At 41.4% G+C, this 20,362-nt stretch overlaps 1 protein-coding gene across 1 annotated transcript; it reads right to left on the bottom strand.

Annotated features, from left to right (window-relative positions):
- Positions 1 to 892: 892 nt before the first annotated feature.
- Positions 893 to 13,952, bottom strand: tbx5b (T-box transcription factor 5b). The gene is made up of 9 exons (XM_050051941.1): positions 13,553 to 13,952; positions 12,537 to 12,710; positions 12,118 to 12,212; positions 11,688 to 11,807; positions 9,865 to 10,012; positions 8,177 to 8,329; positions 6,226 to 6,317; positions 5,000 to 5,253; positions 893 to 3,149 (listed from the first exon to the last, which is right to left on the bottom strand). Exons 2-9 carry the CDS (start codon positions 12,702 to 12,704, stop codon positions 2,572 to 2,574), a joined length of 1,608 nt encoding a protein of 535 aa, XP_049907898.1. The 5' UTR covers positions 12,705 to 12,710; positions 13,553 to 13,952; the 3' UTR covers positions 893 to 2,571.
- Between the last annotated feature and the right edge of the window lie 6,410 nt (positions 13,953 to 20,362).

Here is a 20,362-nt window from a genome sequence, read left to right as displayed (position 1 = left end):
AAACATGAAGCGACGCAATCCATCTTCAGAGTCAGAGGCCCTTGCATGGGACCTCACTACTCCTCCCCCCTCCTCTCCCCCTTTCCTCATCCTGGCTCGAGTTTGTCTGGAGACAAAGGGTTAAGGAGGAACAGACCCTCTGAAGAGCTGCCTGCTTAACCTCTGACCTTATGGTGTACAAGAGGGAGAGAAAGGAAGAAAGAGAAGAAGAGAGGAGAGAGAGGGAGGTCTGACAACTGACATATAACCATGCAATTAAATGTAAATACACCCGGTTAGAAGTTTAATGATTTAGCAGCCTTCTCTAAATAAATCTCTGCACGTCACGTCCATTTGTTCTTTCAAAATAAGTGCGTTGTAAACTCTGAGCAGGTGTAAGGTGGAAGAGGTTAACTTTGCTGTGAGAGGAGACGGGAAGGGAAGGGGGGACCATAGGCGCACCCCCACCTTTCTTTGTCCTGCATCCCAGCAGACCCCACCCCTCTCTGGGCATCAGTGAGGGGGTCCAGCTGGTGGAGACTGGAGATGCCAAACAAACCGTCAAAGATAAGAGGAGGCGGACAAGGTATGCACGGCACCCCAGGACCCACACCACTCTGGGGGGGTTTGTTGTTGAGTGTAAGAGTTGGAGACACTGGGGTCCCTTATGCTCGATAAGACAACTTGCTGTTTCAACAATACTCTCTACAGTGTTGAATCAGATTGTTGGACACTTTTGGACACAGACTGCTGTTGTTATCAGCTCCTTCATATTGATACATGCATCAAAGCTGATAAACTGCACTGCACTTAAAAGAGTTTCCACTGCCGAGGTGCTGAACGTACTTTAAATAACCCGCTGGGAATGTTGATAGTTTGTCTCTGCACAAAGAAGAACACTACAACCACTTGACTTACGCAAAATTCTCTAAAATTTATTTCTGTATATAAATCTCTTTATTTCCATAGAACAGAAAATTTTGTTTGTTTATCACAACTATTTATCACCACTTGGAGATGGAGGGTGAAACCAGAAACAAACCTTCAAAGAGAAACAAATATCTCTGAACAATACCATCTTGTTTCACAAGTTAACAACAAACTAATCTTTACAAATCTAGAGTAATAAATACTATTAGCAGGAACGAGGCTATAAAAAATCTCATTGTAACACACATACTCTGTCTCTCACACACACAAACACACACAAATCAAATACATATCAAGGAATGATGAGGATCTGCTCTCTGAATACGGATGGTTTGTGATGTCAGAGCACCTCACATGTTACTGCATGTAAAACACCTGGGCAGAAATATAAAAACTGCTTCATTACACAGAAATCAACCAAAATCTCAGCTTGCACAGTGGATGCGACAAATGTTTCTTTACGTTTAGCTAAAAAGAGGGATGTAATGCTGCTCAAATCTTCAGGGAAATGTATTTAATCAATTAATGAACAAATGCTGTCTGGACATGACAGGGAGTGACTGAAAAGAATATTTGGACGAGTTGTTGCATCAACATTATCCTGCTTACAGCACTGTGATTCTTTATGTTTGCTGAGCAATCCTCGCATGTCAAGGATCAACGCTGGACTCATGAATAATTCAGAAACAAATAAAAATGGGCCAACACACACACGCACATGAAAAATGCTGCGCTCCTGCTCTGACTGGTCAGCTGGGGATAAAAGAGAGGCTCGTGCCCATTGGCCAGCTCTCAGGGAACAGGGACAGCTGATTGGTCAGCTTGGGGTGACTGAGAGGACAGTGGTGACAGCTGCATGACGCTGAGTTGTGCATTTACCCAGAATGCAGCGGAAACAGTGTTTACAGGTCCTTTAGCCTGTAGCATGGTCTAAACAAACTGTTTATTTCTATGGTGCAGCGCCTGCAGCTACTACTGCCTGTCTCATTGGAAATTAACTCATAGCATCCTTGAGCTGAGCTGACATAGGCTTTACATACAAACACACACACACACACACACACACACACACACACACACACACACACACACACACACACACACACACGCAGACAACTCATGCCTTTTCTCCTTCACTGAGACTGAGCATGGAGCTGTGCTTTGCTCCACTAAAGACAAAAAACGTCTCCCTCAGGCTCTGCTGTGAGAGCTGAGATTATTTTGGTCAGTAAATGTTACTGCCTGTCTGACAGTGGGTCACAATTAACATCCTTCACAATGGAGAGAGTGGGAGTCATTGAAAGGAACACAGCCTAGTGCTGCTCACGGTCCGGCCTTAACGGGGCTCACAGTGCAAACAGTTGGATGACACCAGTCTTTGGGTTACGGAGAGACGATAAAGTACAACTTTGTGCTGGTCAGACTCTTTTTTTTTTTTAAGCTTTGTGGATGTCCAAGTTCAGTCTTTAACAATCCACAGCTCCATCCAGCACAGGGGAGAAACATGACGAACAGATGAGACCTCTTCACACAATACAAAATCACACTTTTCACAATTATTTTACAAAGGTAATACCATATTTAGTCCGTATGTAGCGCAGCATCCTTCAGAAGGGAATCTCTGTTCACTGATCAGTCTTTCAGGTTTGTCCTCTGGTTCAGTTAGGAGGCTGCACTCCATTCTGGGACACCACACCTGATGTGTGTGTGCGTCTCGAGTGTGTGGTAGAGAGGGGGAGACAGGTTGGGCGTGTAGCGAGGATACTCTCTGAGAGGAGGGCTGAGCTGCCTGCTGTGAATGTTTTGTGAGCTCTGAGATGGAGGTCCAGAGCTCTGGCTCTGATAGGGGTCGTGGGTGATGTGTTCTCCCAGCGGAGGAGAGCTTTGGTGGGCTATGGCGCTGAGTCGAGAGCCCTGAGGACTGGAGCTGTAAGGAGGGTGAGGGGTGTAAGGTGGGTAGGGCTCCATGGGGGTCATGGCAGAGGGGAGCGGGCAGGTGTACGACCAGGATGCACAGTTGAGTTCATCCAGTCTGGGCTCTGAGCCAGCAAACATGCATGCCTGGCGCTGTCCCATGTCTGAGCTGTAGGGGGAGTCAGTGAGTGGGTTGTTGGCTAGACCGGGTGGAGGAGGAGGATAGGAGGAGGGGTGGTAGTAGGACTCGCCCTCACTTGGAGAGGAACCGGTGAAGGGTTTCTTGTATGGGTGCTGGCGGTTTCCTGATGAGCAGTTCTCCTCCACTAAACAGAGGGACAGACAGAGAGAAGACATTGTGTTGAATTTACATTTGACATTTAAGACGTGAGAACTGGGCCACTTTCAGATCAGAATTTCAGACTTCCTGCATCAAACAGTTCAAGAAGCTGAGGCGAGAACAAAATGTACACATGAGAAAAAATTTAACTAGTTTGGCAGTTTTTGAGTATGTATGACATTAACTTAAAACAAACATGATGCCAGAAGAAAAATACCTCATGTTTTATTCCATTAACTATAAGGTACCCGTCGAAATGTGTCAAGTTTACTTATTCTTTGATCAGATGGTTTCTGTTTTTGGTTTTAATCAGAATTTTACCAATAATGGACTGTATTGTATTTGGACAAACTGCTTATATAGACCCTTTAATTTAGACAACGTTTATTATTTAAGAACTTTGGCTTCTTAATTAATCAATTAATTAATTTAATTAATTTTAAAATATATATATAGCATAAATCAGTCTTTATGCTATTTTATTTTTGTGAGGTAAAAATATGAAGGACCCTGATTATTAATTTGCATCCTAAAATATAAAACAATAGATGTTTGCTTTTGGCCCGTGTATCCCTATTAAGTTTCAATTTTGGCCCTCAGATAAAAAGAAGTTTGGGCATCCCTAGTATAGGCTGTACTTATCGTCAGTGCAGACCAATCTGTAAAGTATCATAGTTCAGAATCAAAAAATTTGAGATCTATTTTATTTCATCAAGCAGCAGCCTGAAAGCACAGATTACTCGTCACCCATGATTAGTTATCACTTAAATGTAACATAAATTATGTCTCTCAGGTTGTATTTAGTTGCAGCCTTACAAAATCCTCTGGAATCTATTTAGTATTTTCAGCCTCATTGCATTTATTCTGTTGATTAAAATGTCTGAATGAACCCATGCACGCATGTGTAACTGACCAGACATGAAAATGATGTAGTTATTCATTCAGCTGCTGCCTCAGTAAATCTGATACTAATTACACACAGTTTGCAAACACAGAATACCAGTCACAGCACAAATTAATGTGTGAATCTGCTTTTTAAGTTAATTTGTTTTTTTCCAGTCAGGATTTCCATTAATTTAAGTTGACTTACTTAAAATTTTAGGACTTTTGTAGTAAGCTGTTACTTGGCTGTAACTTAAATGGTAAAAATAAAGATAACCAAATAACATTTCAATTCTCTGACTTTAATACTGGCTGCCTCAAAGTCAGGAAATCAATCTTAAAACATGTAAAATCACTGGAATGGTCCTTGAACTTTCACATTTTGCAGGTAACCACAAACAGAATCTTAATAACATTTACACAAAGCTGTTTTTTATATAATAATAGCCCACTATTTTGGCACACAACCACAAGATAGAAGAATAACCAGTTTTGGGGGTGTAAACACTTTTTTAAGTGAGAAAAATATACAGGTATTGCCACTATTACAAAAAAGAATAATTAAAATAACTACATGAAAATAAATAGGTCATATCTGCAATCCTATGCCAGGCACAGTGTTGGGGAGTAACTAGTTACATGCAATTAAATTACAAAATAAATGTAATTACTGAGAAAAATGTTATTAAATTATAGTAAATAATCAAAATGTTGGTAGTTAAAGGAGTTACATCCAAATATATTCTTTTCAGTAAGATGTTTATGTGTAGAATATAACATTCATTCTGGTGCTTTGCATCTGATTTTAGTAATCTGTAACCAATTACTTATCAAAAGTAACCTTCCCAACACCAGTCAGGCAGTTAACTAATGAAATCTCTACTTGTTTTTTCAGCTTGAGATAAACAGTAATTTTCTTTCACACAGTGTACTGAGGGCTCTGCTTCCTCCTACCTTTCCTCTTGGCACAGTGGTAGACCTGCGGCTGCTGGCCATGCTGCAGGTGAGGATGAGGCAGGGTATAGTGTGCAGGGGGGGCCCTCAGCAGCTCCTGAGGACTGCTGCTGCTCAAGCCGTTCTCACAGCTGTAGGGGGACCCGACAGCGTCAGGGGAACCCCTCAGACCCCGACCCTCCCCACTGAAAGGACTCCCGGTGGAGCAGGCTCTCTGACGGACAGTACTGCGAGGAACCACAGGGTAGTCCTTACTGAAACAGAGAGAAAGAAGAGGGTTGAGAATTATATTTGAAGAAAAAGTTGGCATTTAATGTTGTTGGGGCCTCAGGTGTGCTGCACAAAACCACCTCTCCTGACTCTGTACGAGTATTTCTGTTACATTAAATTCTGCCCGGCTGTACTACCAGTGGTCTTATTTTTTTTCCTTTCCTTTCTTTCAAGTCTACTTAGCTGTTCTCCATCCTTTCAGCTCTGATCTCTTTCTGTACACACTGCCCTCTTGGTGAACTCTGTGGTATGTAGGGGACAGCAGGCCACATCTCCCTGACCCTTGCTGAGAGAGTGACACACACTCGTGCATGCACGCACACACAGTCAGTCCTGTTGTGAGATAATACGGCGCTCTAAAAATAAACATCCATCCGTGTGTCACTTCAGATAGACTCTCCTCTCCTCTCCTCTGCTCTCGTCTGGCCTCCACCAACCACAGCAGCACAATAACACAGGGGTGCTGCGTCTAATACCACCCTCTCCTCTCTGTCCTCCCCCTCCCCACAGTAACAGCCTCTCCCATTGGCTTGTTAAAATCTCTAAACTGCCTGCCACAACAGGGCTTGAACGGAGATTAGATCAACACGCAAACAGACACCATGTACCCAGGGCCATCAGCTGATCAGCAGTGACAGTCTAATAGACCAGCAGCAACGTGATATCATCTATCTATCAATGCAGGGGCTGACGCTCGGTGTGTCGTGTTTGTGCTGCACGCTCTGGTTGAGGTTTGAGGCTAAGATCAACCTTCAGGTGACAATGGCTCACACACGCACACGCACACACACACACACACACACGCACACACACACACACACACATTCACAGACACACTCTTGTCTTAGAACATATGTACCCCATCATAACTACCCTCAGAGAGAGTAGATTTTGTTTCCTATGACTGCTCACACACACACACACGCACACACACACACCATCATAGCTGGACTCACCCTTGTAGCTTGGCCATGCGATGCAGCTCATTGTCATCGCTGCCTCTGAAGCCCTTTGCAAAAGGATTATTCTCGATCTTCAGCTGTGTAATCTAAGCACAAAACATAGAAAATCTTTAGCTCAGACACATAGGCATTACACCACAGAGCAAACTGTACAGCACAGGCCCAAACAAACACACTGTTTCATGCAAGTACGGACACACAAAGCCACATTCAGTTTTTAAACCCTTCTTTTCATTGACTGTAAGTCAATAGTTTACTATTGGTGAGAGGCCCCTGCAGATGTTAAAAGCAGCCCCGCTGCAGCTCTGCACGGCCAACATTCCTCAGCCACTGACGTTTCCAATGGAGCGGACAGTGTCCTCGCCAGCTGACACAGAATAAACTGTTTACCTAAACAGTCGCCAGGTTTAAGGATTTCAGGCCAAAGCTTTTAGAGGTCCAAAGCTGCTAGCTTTGATGTTTAAGTCTTCAAACTTTTCTCAGTGATGTCATGGAGGGAAACCTTCGCGCAGTGTGTCCATCACACAGCGGGCAAGTGGACTGGAGATCTGACACAAACTGGGGTCCAAACAAACTTTGAAGTGCCGATAATACAGATAGCCTTCACCAAACCTCTGGCTCGACAGCTCTAATTTCATACTCGAATGTTGGAATTTACAGTGTGATATCAATAGTATTTATGATTGCGTGTATGATGGAAATACAAAGTTTAAGGTTTTTGTTTGGGGTTTTTTACACACATTTGATCACACGAATTAATAGCTCAGAAAGGTGAAAACTTTTTTGTACTCAAAATCAATTCAATGGTTAAGTTTAAAATACATATATTTATTGCAATACACCTGAGTATTAATATACATGAAGACATTTTATAAAATAGACAGTTACAACAATTAGATTTAATCATTATTAACTATTATGATATTTAAGTTCATACATAAACTACAATGCTAAGGCTGGTCAGTATGAGTAAAATAATAAGGTATAAACTTTTTAAACCAAAAACTATATTTACTATTCTAAATTAATTCATGCAAATTATTGGATTAAACATTTGTTGCAAATCTATTTTTTGAGCCTTGCACCTGTTTGTTGTTTTTAATATACAATAAATAATATAACACCACTTTGAAACTGTGGATTAACGTGCAGAACTCCGGCCTCTATCTTTTAAGTGCTGACTAAAAATTGTAGTTGAAATTCATCCATTTATATTGTGAATGTTTTGTTATGAAATGTGATCAAATTGAAGCTATCTTGTGAAAACTTAACCATCAGAGCGGCTTAAAGCTGCAGCAATCTGTCTTTCTAGTAGACGCCGAGAAAACTGGATCAGCCAAGATCAAGGGAAAGAAACAGGTCATTACAGACCAACACTCATACACACTCTCTCTCGCTCTCTCTCTCTCTCTCACACACACACACAGACGCACACACACACACAACTTATTTTTGGACATATTTACAAACATTGAGTAAGGCCACATAAACAAAGAAGATGCAAATTGACTTTCTGGATACAAAATACAGACAGTAATACAAACAAAGATGAAGTGTGCTTGTGAGTGTGTGTGAATGTGCTTGAGACACTGAAGTTTGAATGTGGCCGGTGACCAAAGGCAAATCATACCCATATCTAAAGGGTCACAAATATGACAGTAGACCAGATCTGATTTGCACACAAAAGACTTTGAGATTCATTTCCATAATTGATATGAGGTAGCCTATAGCTTCAGCCTGTGAAATAGCAGAACGCTTCATATTCACACAACACCAAGTGCTGTTTAAATGTCGCTTTGTGTAGTGGATTCCATTTTTTAAAACCTCAAATAAAGATTAGTTTTATCCATAAACTTGGGACTTGGGTTGCCCCTTTCCAAAGACAAAGTGAGGTTTTAGTTCCTGTATTTTAGTGGTGGTCCACTGTGTCTTGTGTAAAGCGTACCTTGTGGTTCTGGTAGGATGTCACGGCGATGAAGGCTGTCTCAGAGAAGACGTGGGTGCAGAAAGCTGTGTTTTTTGAGCCAAAGCCGTTGTTCTCGTCCGCCTTGACAATATGGAGGCGAGGCTGGTATTTGTGCATGGAGTTGAGTATTATCTGCACAGGGGAGAGATTGAGGAGGTGAGATTGACAGACCTGTCATGTTTCCCACCAGCAGATGCTGAGACCCAGACTAGGCTGGGGTCCAGGTGGAGGTTAAACCCAACTTTGAAGTTACCTAAATTTCTTGGATGACATGAACCTTTAAAACAGGTATCCGTTCATATTAGTCAGCTGAAACTGATGTAAGCCAAGAGGAAGGGAACCAAATCAGTATTTTGTTTTACAAGGCTGTAGCCAGGATACGTGTGTCATATATCCTGCATGGATGTAAGAATTATTTTTTACCTGATTCAGTTGACATATGGCATTTATTTGTTTTTTTTCTAAAGGTCTTATTTTCATGTCAACGTACAAAAAAAATTCATGTGTGGGACCAAAGCTAGCTGCCACCTTAAAACAAATTAATTAAGCATAGGCCTATTATACACAGTTAATTAAATTTAATCCGGGACCTTTCCTCTCAACCACAACTAAATAAAACACGGCTATTATATAAGACAATTAGACGCAATGTGATCTGACATATTGGAAACAAGGCCTAAATTTCAAAACATAATTCAATGTTATCACTGATCATTAACCTGGCAGACTATTTCTGGAGAAACTCAGAGTTACTTATTGGGAGTTGTGTAAGGTTTGTGCACTTGGTGACCACTTACTAACGTTTTTCATTCATCAAAGGGTTGCTAAATTTGGCTTGAAGATACCAGCATTAACAGCTCCGTACATTCAGCCCACAGTCTTCACTATTTCCCACGACACTGGCAACTCCACAAGTGTTTTTTTAATTGGATCACGGCCCTGTGTGTATGCGCACGCATGGGCGCGAGCACATTTGTTTATCCAGGGGGGCTCAGTTTAATCGCAGTGACGTGTCCGCCGGTGACATACATTAGCTAATGGGCTTTAGAGTCACTGTTATCATTACCTCTAATTTAACAAGCCTGAATAGATTCTGTTTCTATTTGTTTCTGCCCTGCGTGCGCACCCACGCACCAAGATGCGCGCGTAAAACCAATACATGCTCACCTGCTTACAGCTTACAGCTCACTGCCTGGTGAAGTGCAGTGTGTATGGCCTCTGAGTGTTACTGTGGGACAGCTGGAGCAATGAAAGCTGGGCATGGCGGGAATGAGTGTCTCTGTTGAGTCTAAAGTGTGGCCGCTCTGCCCTCGTGCTGATTTGTGTTGTGTTGTGATGTCTGCTGAGTTATACAGGCTACAACAAGTGAGCTATTGTGCTGATGCCTGTCTGCCTGACTGGAGCACTGGCTGTACTTCGTGTAGTCATTCTTCTGCAATCAGAAACATCACTCAGGGTTGATTATTTAAAATGTATATTATGGCTCTGTGATATGGCGACAGACCATTTTCACTGGGTATTGTTCATGAATTATATCCTGTAGTGTTTCATACAGTCTCAAAATTAAAGGCCCATAACAAATTCAAAGGGCAAAAATATGTTCAAATAAATTCAAGTAAACACAGACCAGGACAGGCAGTCAAACGCTATTAAGAAGACAGACTCACATGTCCAAAGGGGTCCAGGTGGTTGTTGGTGAGCTTGAGCTTCTGAAAAGAGACGAGCTGGCGGCTCCAGTGGGCCCCTGTGGCCGGAGAGTCCGGATGCACGTAGAGCCTCCCGGGCATCGCCGGCTCTGCCTTCCCTGTTATTGACCTTTACAGCAGAGAAAATGCAGCAGATCAGAAAACGGTCAGACGCTGACGCTCAGTAGTTTGTCTGACCGGCAGTGCACCGCTCTGCCCGGCGCCCCGTGGCGCAGGAGGCCTGCGCTGCCGCCGGCTGCAGAGGGGCCTATCTGGTGCTTTAATTAGTCCGACATGAAATGCACCGTGTTTCGCAGAAGCTTACACAGATAGCCACATCTGGACTTTAGCCGACCCAAATTAACTCGGTCTCCTCAAAAGTTGCTGTAGCTTCAGTCTTTTTGTGCCATAGAGGTGCCGAGCAAGACTGGTGTCAATATTAAAGGGGTCACATATGAAACCGGGTTTGGGGTCGTCTGCTAGAAAATCTTAAGCATCAAACACTTGATTTCCTACATTCTGGTGAATTTTTATGCACAAATTTACGCATTATTTTATGGTGTAAATGTTTTTAATTTTGTCAAAATAAAAGTCCTCATGTTCTTGCTGGAGGGGAACAAATGCACGTGTGTTTCCTGCGTCCCTACTCACGATAAAACCAGGAACACAAACGCCTATTGCCGAGGAACAGACACTAAAGACCTGTTTGAGAGGGGGGGGGTCCTTCATTAATTCTTAATCACTGGGCACTAGGCTTTAACACTTCCAGGTGAGCGCCTCCTTACATCTGACGTTTTATAGGTCACACACAAAAAATAGGGCCGAAAATAATTAAAGGGGATGTGATCTAATAATCAGTAGAGTCAAATAATACAGGCCTCGAAGAAATATTAACCATTGTGTTAGAAAAGTGCTGCATGCAGTCTGGCCTGTGAGCCTGCAGTAGGCCTAAAGGTCAAATGGCGTGACCTAGAATAAATAAATAAATATGAATTAAAAATACAAGACAAAAAAACATAAATTTAGAAAGAAATCTGCAGTCTACTATAGTCGAGGGGATCAACCCCCCACCCAAACAGAAAAACTTAAAAATGCCTGAAGGCACTATTTGTCTCTGTAAACACCGCTCGCCTCCATTACGCACTGAGCCGGGGCTGTATATGCTACTTTCCTGTTTCCGGCCCGTTATACCGAGTGTGTGATGCTTTGAAGAGGCAGAGCATTGACGGATCTCACGGCAGAGTCCGTGCCCTGTTCGGATTTCCCCCCTCAGCACAACAAACATTTGAATGGGAGCCTTTAATCCGGTCTGTGCCGTCTGTCCGCCCGGTGAACCCTTCATACTGATTTAACCGGCGGGCAGACACGGGGGGAAACACGGGGAATTAGGCCAACACAGTCTGCGAGAGGGACCCGACGACCTTTAGAGGTAGAGATGGAATGGAGGGCACAACAACATGGATTGCAAAGATTTCTTCTTGCAGAGGCTGAGATTTCTAGTGCAAATACCAAAAAAAGGGGGGGGGGGGGGGGGGGGGGTATAGGCTTCTATCTATCTATCTATCTATCTATCTATCTATCTATCTATCTATTTTATGCATCATTCGCTCCATAAACGGTGTTTAAAGGGTTAGGCCATATCATAAATAAAAAATTGGGTGTGTCATGGGAGAGCTGACCTGCGCACTCGTGCACTATGATGGATGCATATTTCATTATCTTAGCCTACATCGCTCAGAGGTTTTGAGGGGTAATCTAAGTTTGGATTTTGTCCATTACTCGTGTATAAGATTTGATAAACCAACCATTTGTTGTCTGCAAATTTGTAGCGATGGTCGTCCCCGGGCACAATGTCCATCAGGAGTATGTACTTTGTTTTTGGGTTGAGTCCTGTGACCTTCACCTTGTAACTGGGGAACATCCTCCTACAGGGGGCACATTCAGGAAAAATATTAATATTCTCTTATTAATCACTAATCACAGTCAGATTTAAATGATGAAATTCATGAAGTTAGGTAATAAAATAAATATCCAGCCTTCTGTGAGACAAAGGTTCCCTGAGGCCTGGCGACATTCACATAGTACAGTTTGTCCCAGATGTATTGTTGGGACAGACATGCGGTTCATAAAAAAAGGCTGTCTCGTTCATTCAACTCTGTCGCTTTTAGTAAACATGATGAATTAAATATGCCCACTGACAAAACAGATGGCTATTTTTATCTTGTAAGCTTTTACCTTCCAGCCTTGGTGATGATCATTTCAGTTCCTACTTCATCAAACTTCGTCCAAAGTTCCCTGTCGTGGAGGAAAACTTTGATTCCCTCCATCCCCTGCAGCAAAATATAAACAGTGCTCACAACAACTGAAGAGGACGTCTATTGGAAGTTAAATCAGAGCAAAACACAGGGCTCAAAAATGAAACACAGTTTAATTTTTGAAAATTTAATCTATAATATATACATATAATAATTGTATTCAAATTAGAATTTCCTGGTTAATAATATAAAACTAAACTCGCATCATTTAATAAATACTGAGTTGAATATTTCAGGTTCAGGGTGCATCAATATTTTTTTTTACTTGAGCGAAAACCGCAGCAACTTTTGGATCAAATTAGGCCAATCTGAAATCAATAATTAATAATCAATGTTTACATTCTGGTCCGCGGTACAGGCCGGTAGCTGTTGGCTGGATGCTGTCTGCGGTGACGCTGGTGAGTTCAAGGTGTAGCTGGGATTTTCATGTTTGGTGTCTTTTGGCGAATCCATGCAGTCCGAGTCCGGGCGCTCTGCAAGGCCGAACTGGTCCCCGCCGTTTGCCATGTCCCACTGACACACACACACACACACACACACACACACACACACACACACACACACACAGGTAAGTATTTTTATTGTGAACAGGGTTTGTCATGACTCATAACACACGCAGCTGTCTGATAGAGTGGGTGGATGTCATTGGAAATTTCCTCTCTAACCTACAATGAATACAATTCGAAGCATGTCTATTAAGGTAACTTAAGGTTAGTCTCAACTAAATTCAGATCTATATAAAATATATTTTCTAGCCTATTATATTTTTGCAGCCATCAGGACAAAACACCAATGCCCTAACTAAAAACTATGAAGGCTGATGCAACACAAACAAGCTGGTGAGGACACACAGAGAGGCGGTCAACTCTGGCCTCTATTACAAGCACACTGTGGTGAAAAACAACTCTCTTTGCAAAATAAAGACAATGATTATATCGCATTACATTGATTTACACTGTAACTGATCCAATAACCTCATCACAGGCTTCAACTTAAATGTGCATGAACTTTACCTTTGTTTTGGAAGATGGTGAAGGGACACAGCTTGCTATTGATCATGCAAAATTAACAATCATGTCAGACTGTATTATGGCTACAGTAGTAGCATAACGTGCCTTGATATTCATATTTTGTGTGTCAACCTTACTACATGACAATAAGGTGATGTTGGAGTTCACAGTGTGTTAACAGCTGAATTGTGTTAACTACACCCTAACCTACATGCTGTGTAAAAATAGAAGCAGCTCTGAGAGTGCATATCACTGACATCAAATAAGCTAACCACAGTCTGTCTGACCCGTGTGTGTTTGTGTGTGTGTATGTGTGTTTTGGATGATCTCCCTGAGGGCCTTTACCTCAAACGCACTGCTCTGCTCTCCCTGCAGAAAACACGCTCATCCTGCTCTTGCGCGCTCCGCACCCTGCTCGTGTTTTGTTATTTTAGCTCGCTTTGATTTCCACGAAATTATTATTGTTTCTTAAAAATCCAGCTGTCCAAATGTTGCGGTGTCGCCTCTTAAAAATCCACCACGCTCCCCGTGCAGCAGCTCCGAAACATCATCGTGTTGTTTCTCGCTCCGTTGTCCGTGTCCCTGCGCGCAGACCGCGGCTCCTCCGCTCCGCTGCCTCTCCGTCACCGCCGGCTGCAGACGCACAGATCCGTTCAAAGCGGATGTAATTTCCTCCTCATTTATATCGCTCCTCTTTCTTTATTGCCCTCGCGGACTCAGTGGCAGCCCTGATCTGAACCCCCGCTCATCAGATCCTTCATTACAAATGGAGTCAAGTCCGCCTCAGACACTCTGCCCTCCCCCTTCTGCCGTCCCTGTGCTCCCATAGGTCTGCACGGTGCATCGGTATCTGCAACCCAAATCACGACTGTGACACTGGCCAATCACACACACACACACACACACACACACACACACACACACACCTCAAAATAGCTGTTGACTCCTTTTCTACCTGGAAAAAAATCTGGATTGACCATTTTATCCATTTACCTGCCCTGACTGATCAGATCCTGATTGATTAGATAAACCTGTTACTGTATAGTCCAAGTCCAACCATCTAACCATTAATGTGAGATGACTACAGTTCACATCAGGATGAAAATGAAACACAGAAAGAGCTATTTCTAACCTAAATGTTGAGGTAATTCATCCCCAATCCCACATTCTAATAGAATAAATCCTAAAACGAATAACAGGGTGTATTTTACCTGGTGGCACAGGCTACTAAAAACCAATAATAATTCATGTCAGTGCCCTACATTGCTGAATAAAACACAAGTGTAACTCGTTATTAGTTACAACACACCCAAATGAAACTAGGGTTTGGTTAGTGCATTTCCTGCAATTATTAAAAAAAACACAGGTCTAATCTCACTAGAAACACACACACGTTATCTCATAGTAGACTGCAGATAGGCCTATAGCAGCTGCAGCAGCAGCAGCAGTAGCAGCGGGTTCACGCGAGCGCGCATCACTTTGATTGGATTACTGTAGATCCTGATAACTGGAGGCAACCAGAGTTGAAAGTTGAGGGGGTCACCGCGAGGTCAGCATGCTAGCTCTCCATTTCTACCGATTTCTACCGCTCTGACCTCGCGTTTCCTCCTCCCCTCCATTCACCCTGACCACAGTCTGCTTATTCAGAGTGTGTGTGGACAGATCTGACCATCATTTGACCATTCTCTGGCTCATTTGTATTTAATTCACACGATAGGTCTGTGGTGTTGACTTTATCTCTACTATAACGGCATGTGTCGAGATTTATGGCGGGTACATGATGTGAAGCCACCTACTGAAGAAATACTGTTGCCTATCCATACAATGAATTTCAATTTATATAAAATCAGAACTATGCTACAACATAAATACTTAAAATATGAAATTAAATATTACAGCCCGTTGGGAAATCTCGTGCGTCATTGTGCGGCGTTTTTGCGCATATGCATGTGCCTATCTTTTGGTAAAAATGCATTACGTAACAGCTGCAGCTCTTACCGTGTTTAAATATCAAAATCCCCGGTGACGGACCTCCGGTTACCGGCAGCTCGGTGCACAGCCTCTCCTGCACAAGCGGGTGCTGCAATGAGAGCGCGCTGCAACTGAGAGACTGGATCCGTGCCCGGTGTGTGTGTGTGTGTGTGTGTGTGTGTGTGTGTGTGTGTGTGTGTGTGTGTGTGTGTGTGTGTGTGTGTGTGTGTATGTGTGTGTGTGTGTGTGTGTGTGTGTGTGAAGTTTCCGATCTGCTCTGATACATATAAACCTATCAATTTGTACACGGACACGCGCACTTTTTAAGATGACGTCTTCAGCTCACACAGTCTGCGTGTGAAAGTACAAAGCACGGTTCAAAATAAATTATTCACTGATCTTCTACTGATTATGAGTTTATAATAATACAGTCGCAAAGACAGAAGACTTTAAGCAACACACAAAAAAATCTTGGCTTTACTGAAACGAGTTTTTATGATTTTTTATTATATACTATTAAGTATCATAAATAATAGCCTATATAAATAGCCTACATATATATTAGTAATTCTAAAAAGCAATTCAGAGAACATGCAGCAGCTTATTTAACTAATGTCGATAAGACTATAGCTGCACATTTACCCTGAAATATATTAATCACAGTCATTGTTTTTGTTTACAGTGGAGTTTGGTTTGAGCCCTTTTATAACCCACAGGTTATTATTTAACTTCGCAACTGTAGCAAGAAATAAACGCATGTGGAGTATCTAAATGTAGTCTTAATTCTCTGTTATATTAAAGAAATACTTCTTTGCATTAAAAAATCAAATTATATGAAAACGCAAATTAAACAGATCAAGGATTATTGATAATTATAAAACATTTGTCAGAACGAGCTTTTTTAAAGTTACATCCTGAAAACGCTCAAATGTTGACTCATATTAGCCTCTACATTTTTAATAATATTTAACAGGCCACAGACACTGATGTCCACTTATCAGAACGGTGCCATAGGGTATTTACTGTATACTTTAAAAAATAAAAAATAATTTGTGAGGAAACAAGATATTATTAAGGAAAAAATATCTGACGTAAGCACGCTGCGCCTCCAAATAAGCCACGACTACCAGTCACAATTAATGATTTGGCAACACTCACTCGTTTGTTTTTTGAGCCTCCAAGCACACGAGAGTAGATCCATGAAATCCGTTCATTTATTTTGAAAATCAAAATAATTTTATATGTTCCTGAAATATATACATAAATAATAATAGCTTCATCAAATAAAACACTACAAAAAAAGTTCTGTAAAACTTATTTCGCTGCATGGTACAAATACACAATCGAATAATAATAACAATAATAGGCCTAATAATAAACAATGAAATATAATCCGTGCTATGGACTGAAAGCCACACGGCTGGACTGACTTATTCTGTCGTTGTTTAACGCTGTTTTTTAATTTAGGTATCAAAAGCAAACAAACAAACAAAAAATCCTCAGAGTGATTTTTTGGCGTTAAAACTTTTCGAATTATGTCAAAAATTGCTTCTGTTTAATAGTAACTAAAACATATTGACGAAATAGCGAATTGATTTAGGAAAAAACAGCTTTAATTAGCTACCATAAGCACGTGGGATATAGCAAACAATCAACCTAGTGTTCATAAATCTCACACACTTTAACTGAAGTTGAATTAATTCTCCATAAAATTTTAATAATTTACTTATGCATCAAAAACCTGATCTTTAATGTTTTATTACCTTATATATAAATGCATGGGTTTGTCCTTAAATTATATGGAAATCACTTTTTCAAAATGAAATATTTACTTTTAAAAAACATTTATACAGTACTAGCACCCTAATATTGTTCATCCTAACTGTTAATTAATGTTATTGTTACATTTACTTAACATCAAGTGTGTTATTTAAATCTTAAATAACGGAGCCATGTAATTTTTAAACTGGGTATTGCTTTTTGGACTATAAGTCTTCATTCGGTCTGATATCCCTTAGTTGGTTGGTCTATGCAGAGGAAAAGTGAGAGGCGAAGGTTTCAATAATACCTGAAATGAGGTGGTGGTGGTGGCTGGACTGCTCATTATTGTCCCATCCTGGCTTCAGCTGACTGGATCCTCTGTTCTCTGTCTGGAGGAAGTGGTGACGGGGTCCCAGACCTCCTGCACTCAGCAGGTCTGTCTCACACACCTCCAGCCCGGCCAGAGCGAGTGTGTGTGTGTGTGTGTGGCATTAGAGGGCAAGGTCAACCCATTTCTCTGCAAACAATCACATCACACAGGGCAAAATACATTCCAACCCCCCCTTAGCCTCCAGTTTGTAAGGTGGTCTGATGTGGGAAAAGAGGAGGGTGGGGGTTTGGCAGCGGTCCAGACGGGGCCTCAGAGTCCAGATGAAGGAAAACCTGGTCCACATTAATATGACTTCATATTACAGATGTTGGGGAGACTCTGCTTTCTGCACAGGCTTAGTTAAATGTTACGCTCTGCTTTACAGTCAGTTAGTGTAAGCTGACTTGTTGTAAATGTGTCTTCAGATCAGATCACTTAGTGGTTAAGAGGAAAGTGAAGAGCTTTACATATAATCAGTGGTCAGTGTGGCTCAAATGTTAGCGACCTCTGAAAAACCAACATACACTGAAAAGATCTAAATTACTTATCTTTAGTCAGTAGCCTGTTGCCTCTGTCAGTTTAAAGGTCCAGTGTGTAGGATTTAGAGGCATCTATCGGCAGAAATTGAAGGCTATGTAATATTCATAACTATGTTTTCATTGGGCTATAATCACCTGAAACTAAGAATCTTTGTGTTTTCATCACCTAAGAAAAGGCAGCTAGTCCTCTCCCATGGAGTCCACCATGTTGTTCTACAGTAGCCAGGGATGGTCAAACTACCGCCCACAGGCCAATGGCAGCCCACTGCCTGTTTTTAGATGACCCACAACCATTTGTTTTTAAATAAACGTGAATATGGCTTGTGCATATTTCTAATAAATTGCACTGTATGTACAGCCTAGGATAATGTCACAATGTTACTGTTATCTTAAACAACTCGGCTACTCCTCAAGCCATGCCATTGCACTTCTTAATTTGAACACAAGATGTCGCTAATTCACCCACAATGCTTGTTTACTAAACAAACTGATTAAAACTTTTACCTCAGAAAGCATGATGATGGACCTGAAAAGACAGAAGACAGAGAAATGTTTGTAATATGTGGGTACACTAATAAACAACTGTAATGTCAAACATTAAATTGTTAAGTGGTGTTGTGTTGTAATTTTGATAGAAAATTCATTTTCTATTGCAAATGGGCTTCACCTGGTCTGGAGAAAACTGATTTTCCTGTTGTGTAAGTGGTTGAAAACTGTGCATTCACTGTTGTTTGGCCCATGACTCCCTATGTATTTTTTTATATATGGCCCACAGTCAAAACAGTTTGACCACCCCTTACAGAAGCCTATAACGGACAAACCAATCACTGGGTCCAGACATGTGCCATTCGCATTATCACGTCAGCCACCATAGTTCTCCTCAACTTAGTGGCCAAGAACTGGACTTTAATAAGTTGTGTGTTGTGTTTTAAAATCATGAGTAATATTCTTCCTAACAATCACCACACTGCCCAAATCCATTTCATCATATCAGCTTATTGGCATGCATGGGTGAACCCTCTAGTAACTTTGAAAAACTCTTGAAAAGTTCAGTCACCATTTTAGCTCCAATCACAGCCCTTTTGTCTGATGGGAAAAGAAGCCACCCAAAATAAAAATACAGCTCAAAATCTTTCTCCCATAATCTTCCTTTTCCACAAATATTTACAGGGTCTGTAGTAACCATTATGCTGGCATCTTCTTACAACAAATTTTTAATGGTCACACAGAAATAAATAGCAATAACTGTCCCAGCTGAGTGAGTGTGGGCTGGCAGTCTAAAAAGACATCTGAGGCATCTGATTATGGTTAAAAATCCTTTATTCACATGGACAGACCAACGTGCCTTGCCTTAAGACAGTCTACATGAGGGTACCCATGTGAATAAAGGACTTTTAACCACAATCAGAGTGCCTCAGATGCCTTTTTAGACTGCCAGCCCACACCATGGACCTCTACACTGAATACGCTGGGACAGCCATTGCTTTTTATTCCTATGTGACTATTTGCCCTGTCCTTGAGATTTTTTTTTTCTTCATTATTAGAATCTTGTAATGATTTTACAATGCATGACACTAATTTTCTAGACTACCAAATAATATTGTAGCTCAATAGCTGGTGACTATTTCATTATGAAACTTTTGTCAACTGATAAAACTCTCTCTTTGTAGCTAACTATGTCCACCTTTTTGGTTCAATATACAATAAAGACATTGTTATGTATATATATATATATATATATATATATATATATTTAATCAACAGTGTTTATTCTGATATAACAAAGTCAATCCATATTTATCTGTTCAACACTTTTTTCCCAAGTAGGCTGTATTATGATCTGAGTCCTCGTTTTTAATATTATCTGGGCTTTTATTTTGAAGGGAAGAAGTCTAGTTCAGCACAAACACAAGACTCTGTTGTACTTTGTGGTTGTTAAGCAGCCTGATTGTCATCCTCGATTCATAATTCTTGTCATGGTTTTGCATTGTGAGTGATATTGAAAGGTGTTATGGCCTCTATGAATAATTTTAGTTAAATGTTTGAAAGCGAGCAGGAGAGTTGGATGAGCTCAAAGCATCATCAGCAGCATGGAGCTCACACACCAGACACTGTGGTGAATGAAGTGTGTTGCAGCTCCCTCTAGTGGCTTTGTTTCGCAAACAGGGATATAACACTGGAACAGTGGAAAACAAATGAAATCAATGCGACAAAGTCCAAAAGAAACAAACAAAACTCACCATGTATTTGTCTTTATGACATTTGTATTACCTGCCTGAGCTCAAACCATTGAAGTAGCAACAAAGCATAACCATCCAGCTACAGGAACAGGACTATATTTAGGAGCAGAAATCACCAGAGTGTAATGGCATCAGAGAGAGGCAGGGAGAGAGGGCAGTCTGGTGCAGAGTCATCCATGTGGGAACATTAACATTTAGGGGAGCAGTCTGCCCTCAGAGCTGCCTGTCACTCACAGGCGTCGAACTGAAGTGCTGCATGACCTTTACATTATGT

This window comes from Epinephelus moara, chromosome 8, assembly GCF_006386435.1.
Source record: "Epinephelus moara isolate mb chromosome 8, YSFRI_EMoa_1.0, whole genome shotgun sequence".
In the NCBI taxonomy this organism is placed as follows: Eukaryota; Metazoa; Chordata; class Actinopteri; order Perciformes; family Serranidae; genus Epinephelus; species Epinephelus moara.
The sequence above is the reverse complement of the archived record's forward strand: the minus strand, read 5'-3'. Positions and strand labels throughout refer to the sequence as shown.

Coding starts and splice junctions, on each gene's coding strand:
- tbx5b (XM_050051941.1), bottom strand. CDS start 12,704: ATGGCAAACGGCGGGGACCAGTTCGGCCTTGCAGAGCGCCCGGACTCG. Junction 10,013..11,687: donor AAATTTGCAGACAACAAATG/GTTGGTTTATCA, acceptor TCTGCTGTAAAG/GTCAATAACAGGGAAGGCAG. Junction 6,318..8,176: donor CATCCTACCAGAACCACAAG/GTACGCTTTACA, acceptor TTTTGTGCTTAG/ATTACACAGCTGAAGATCGA.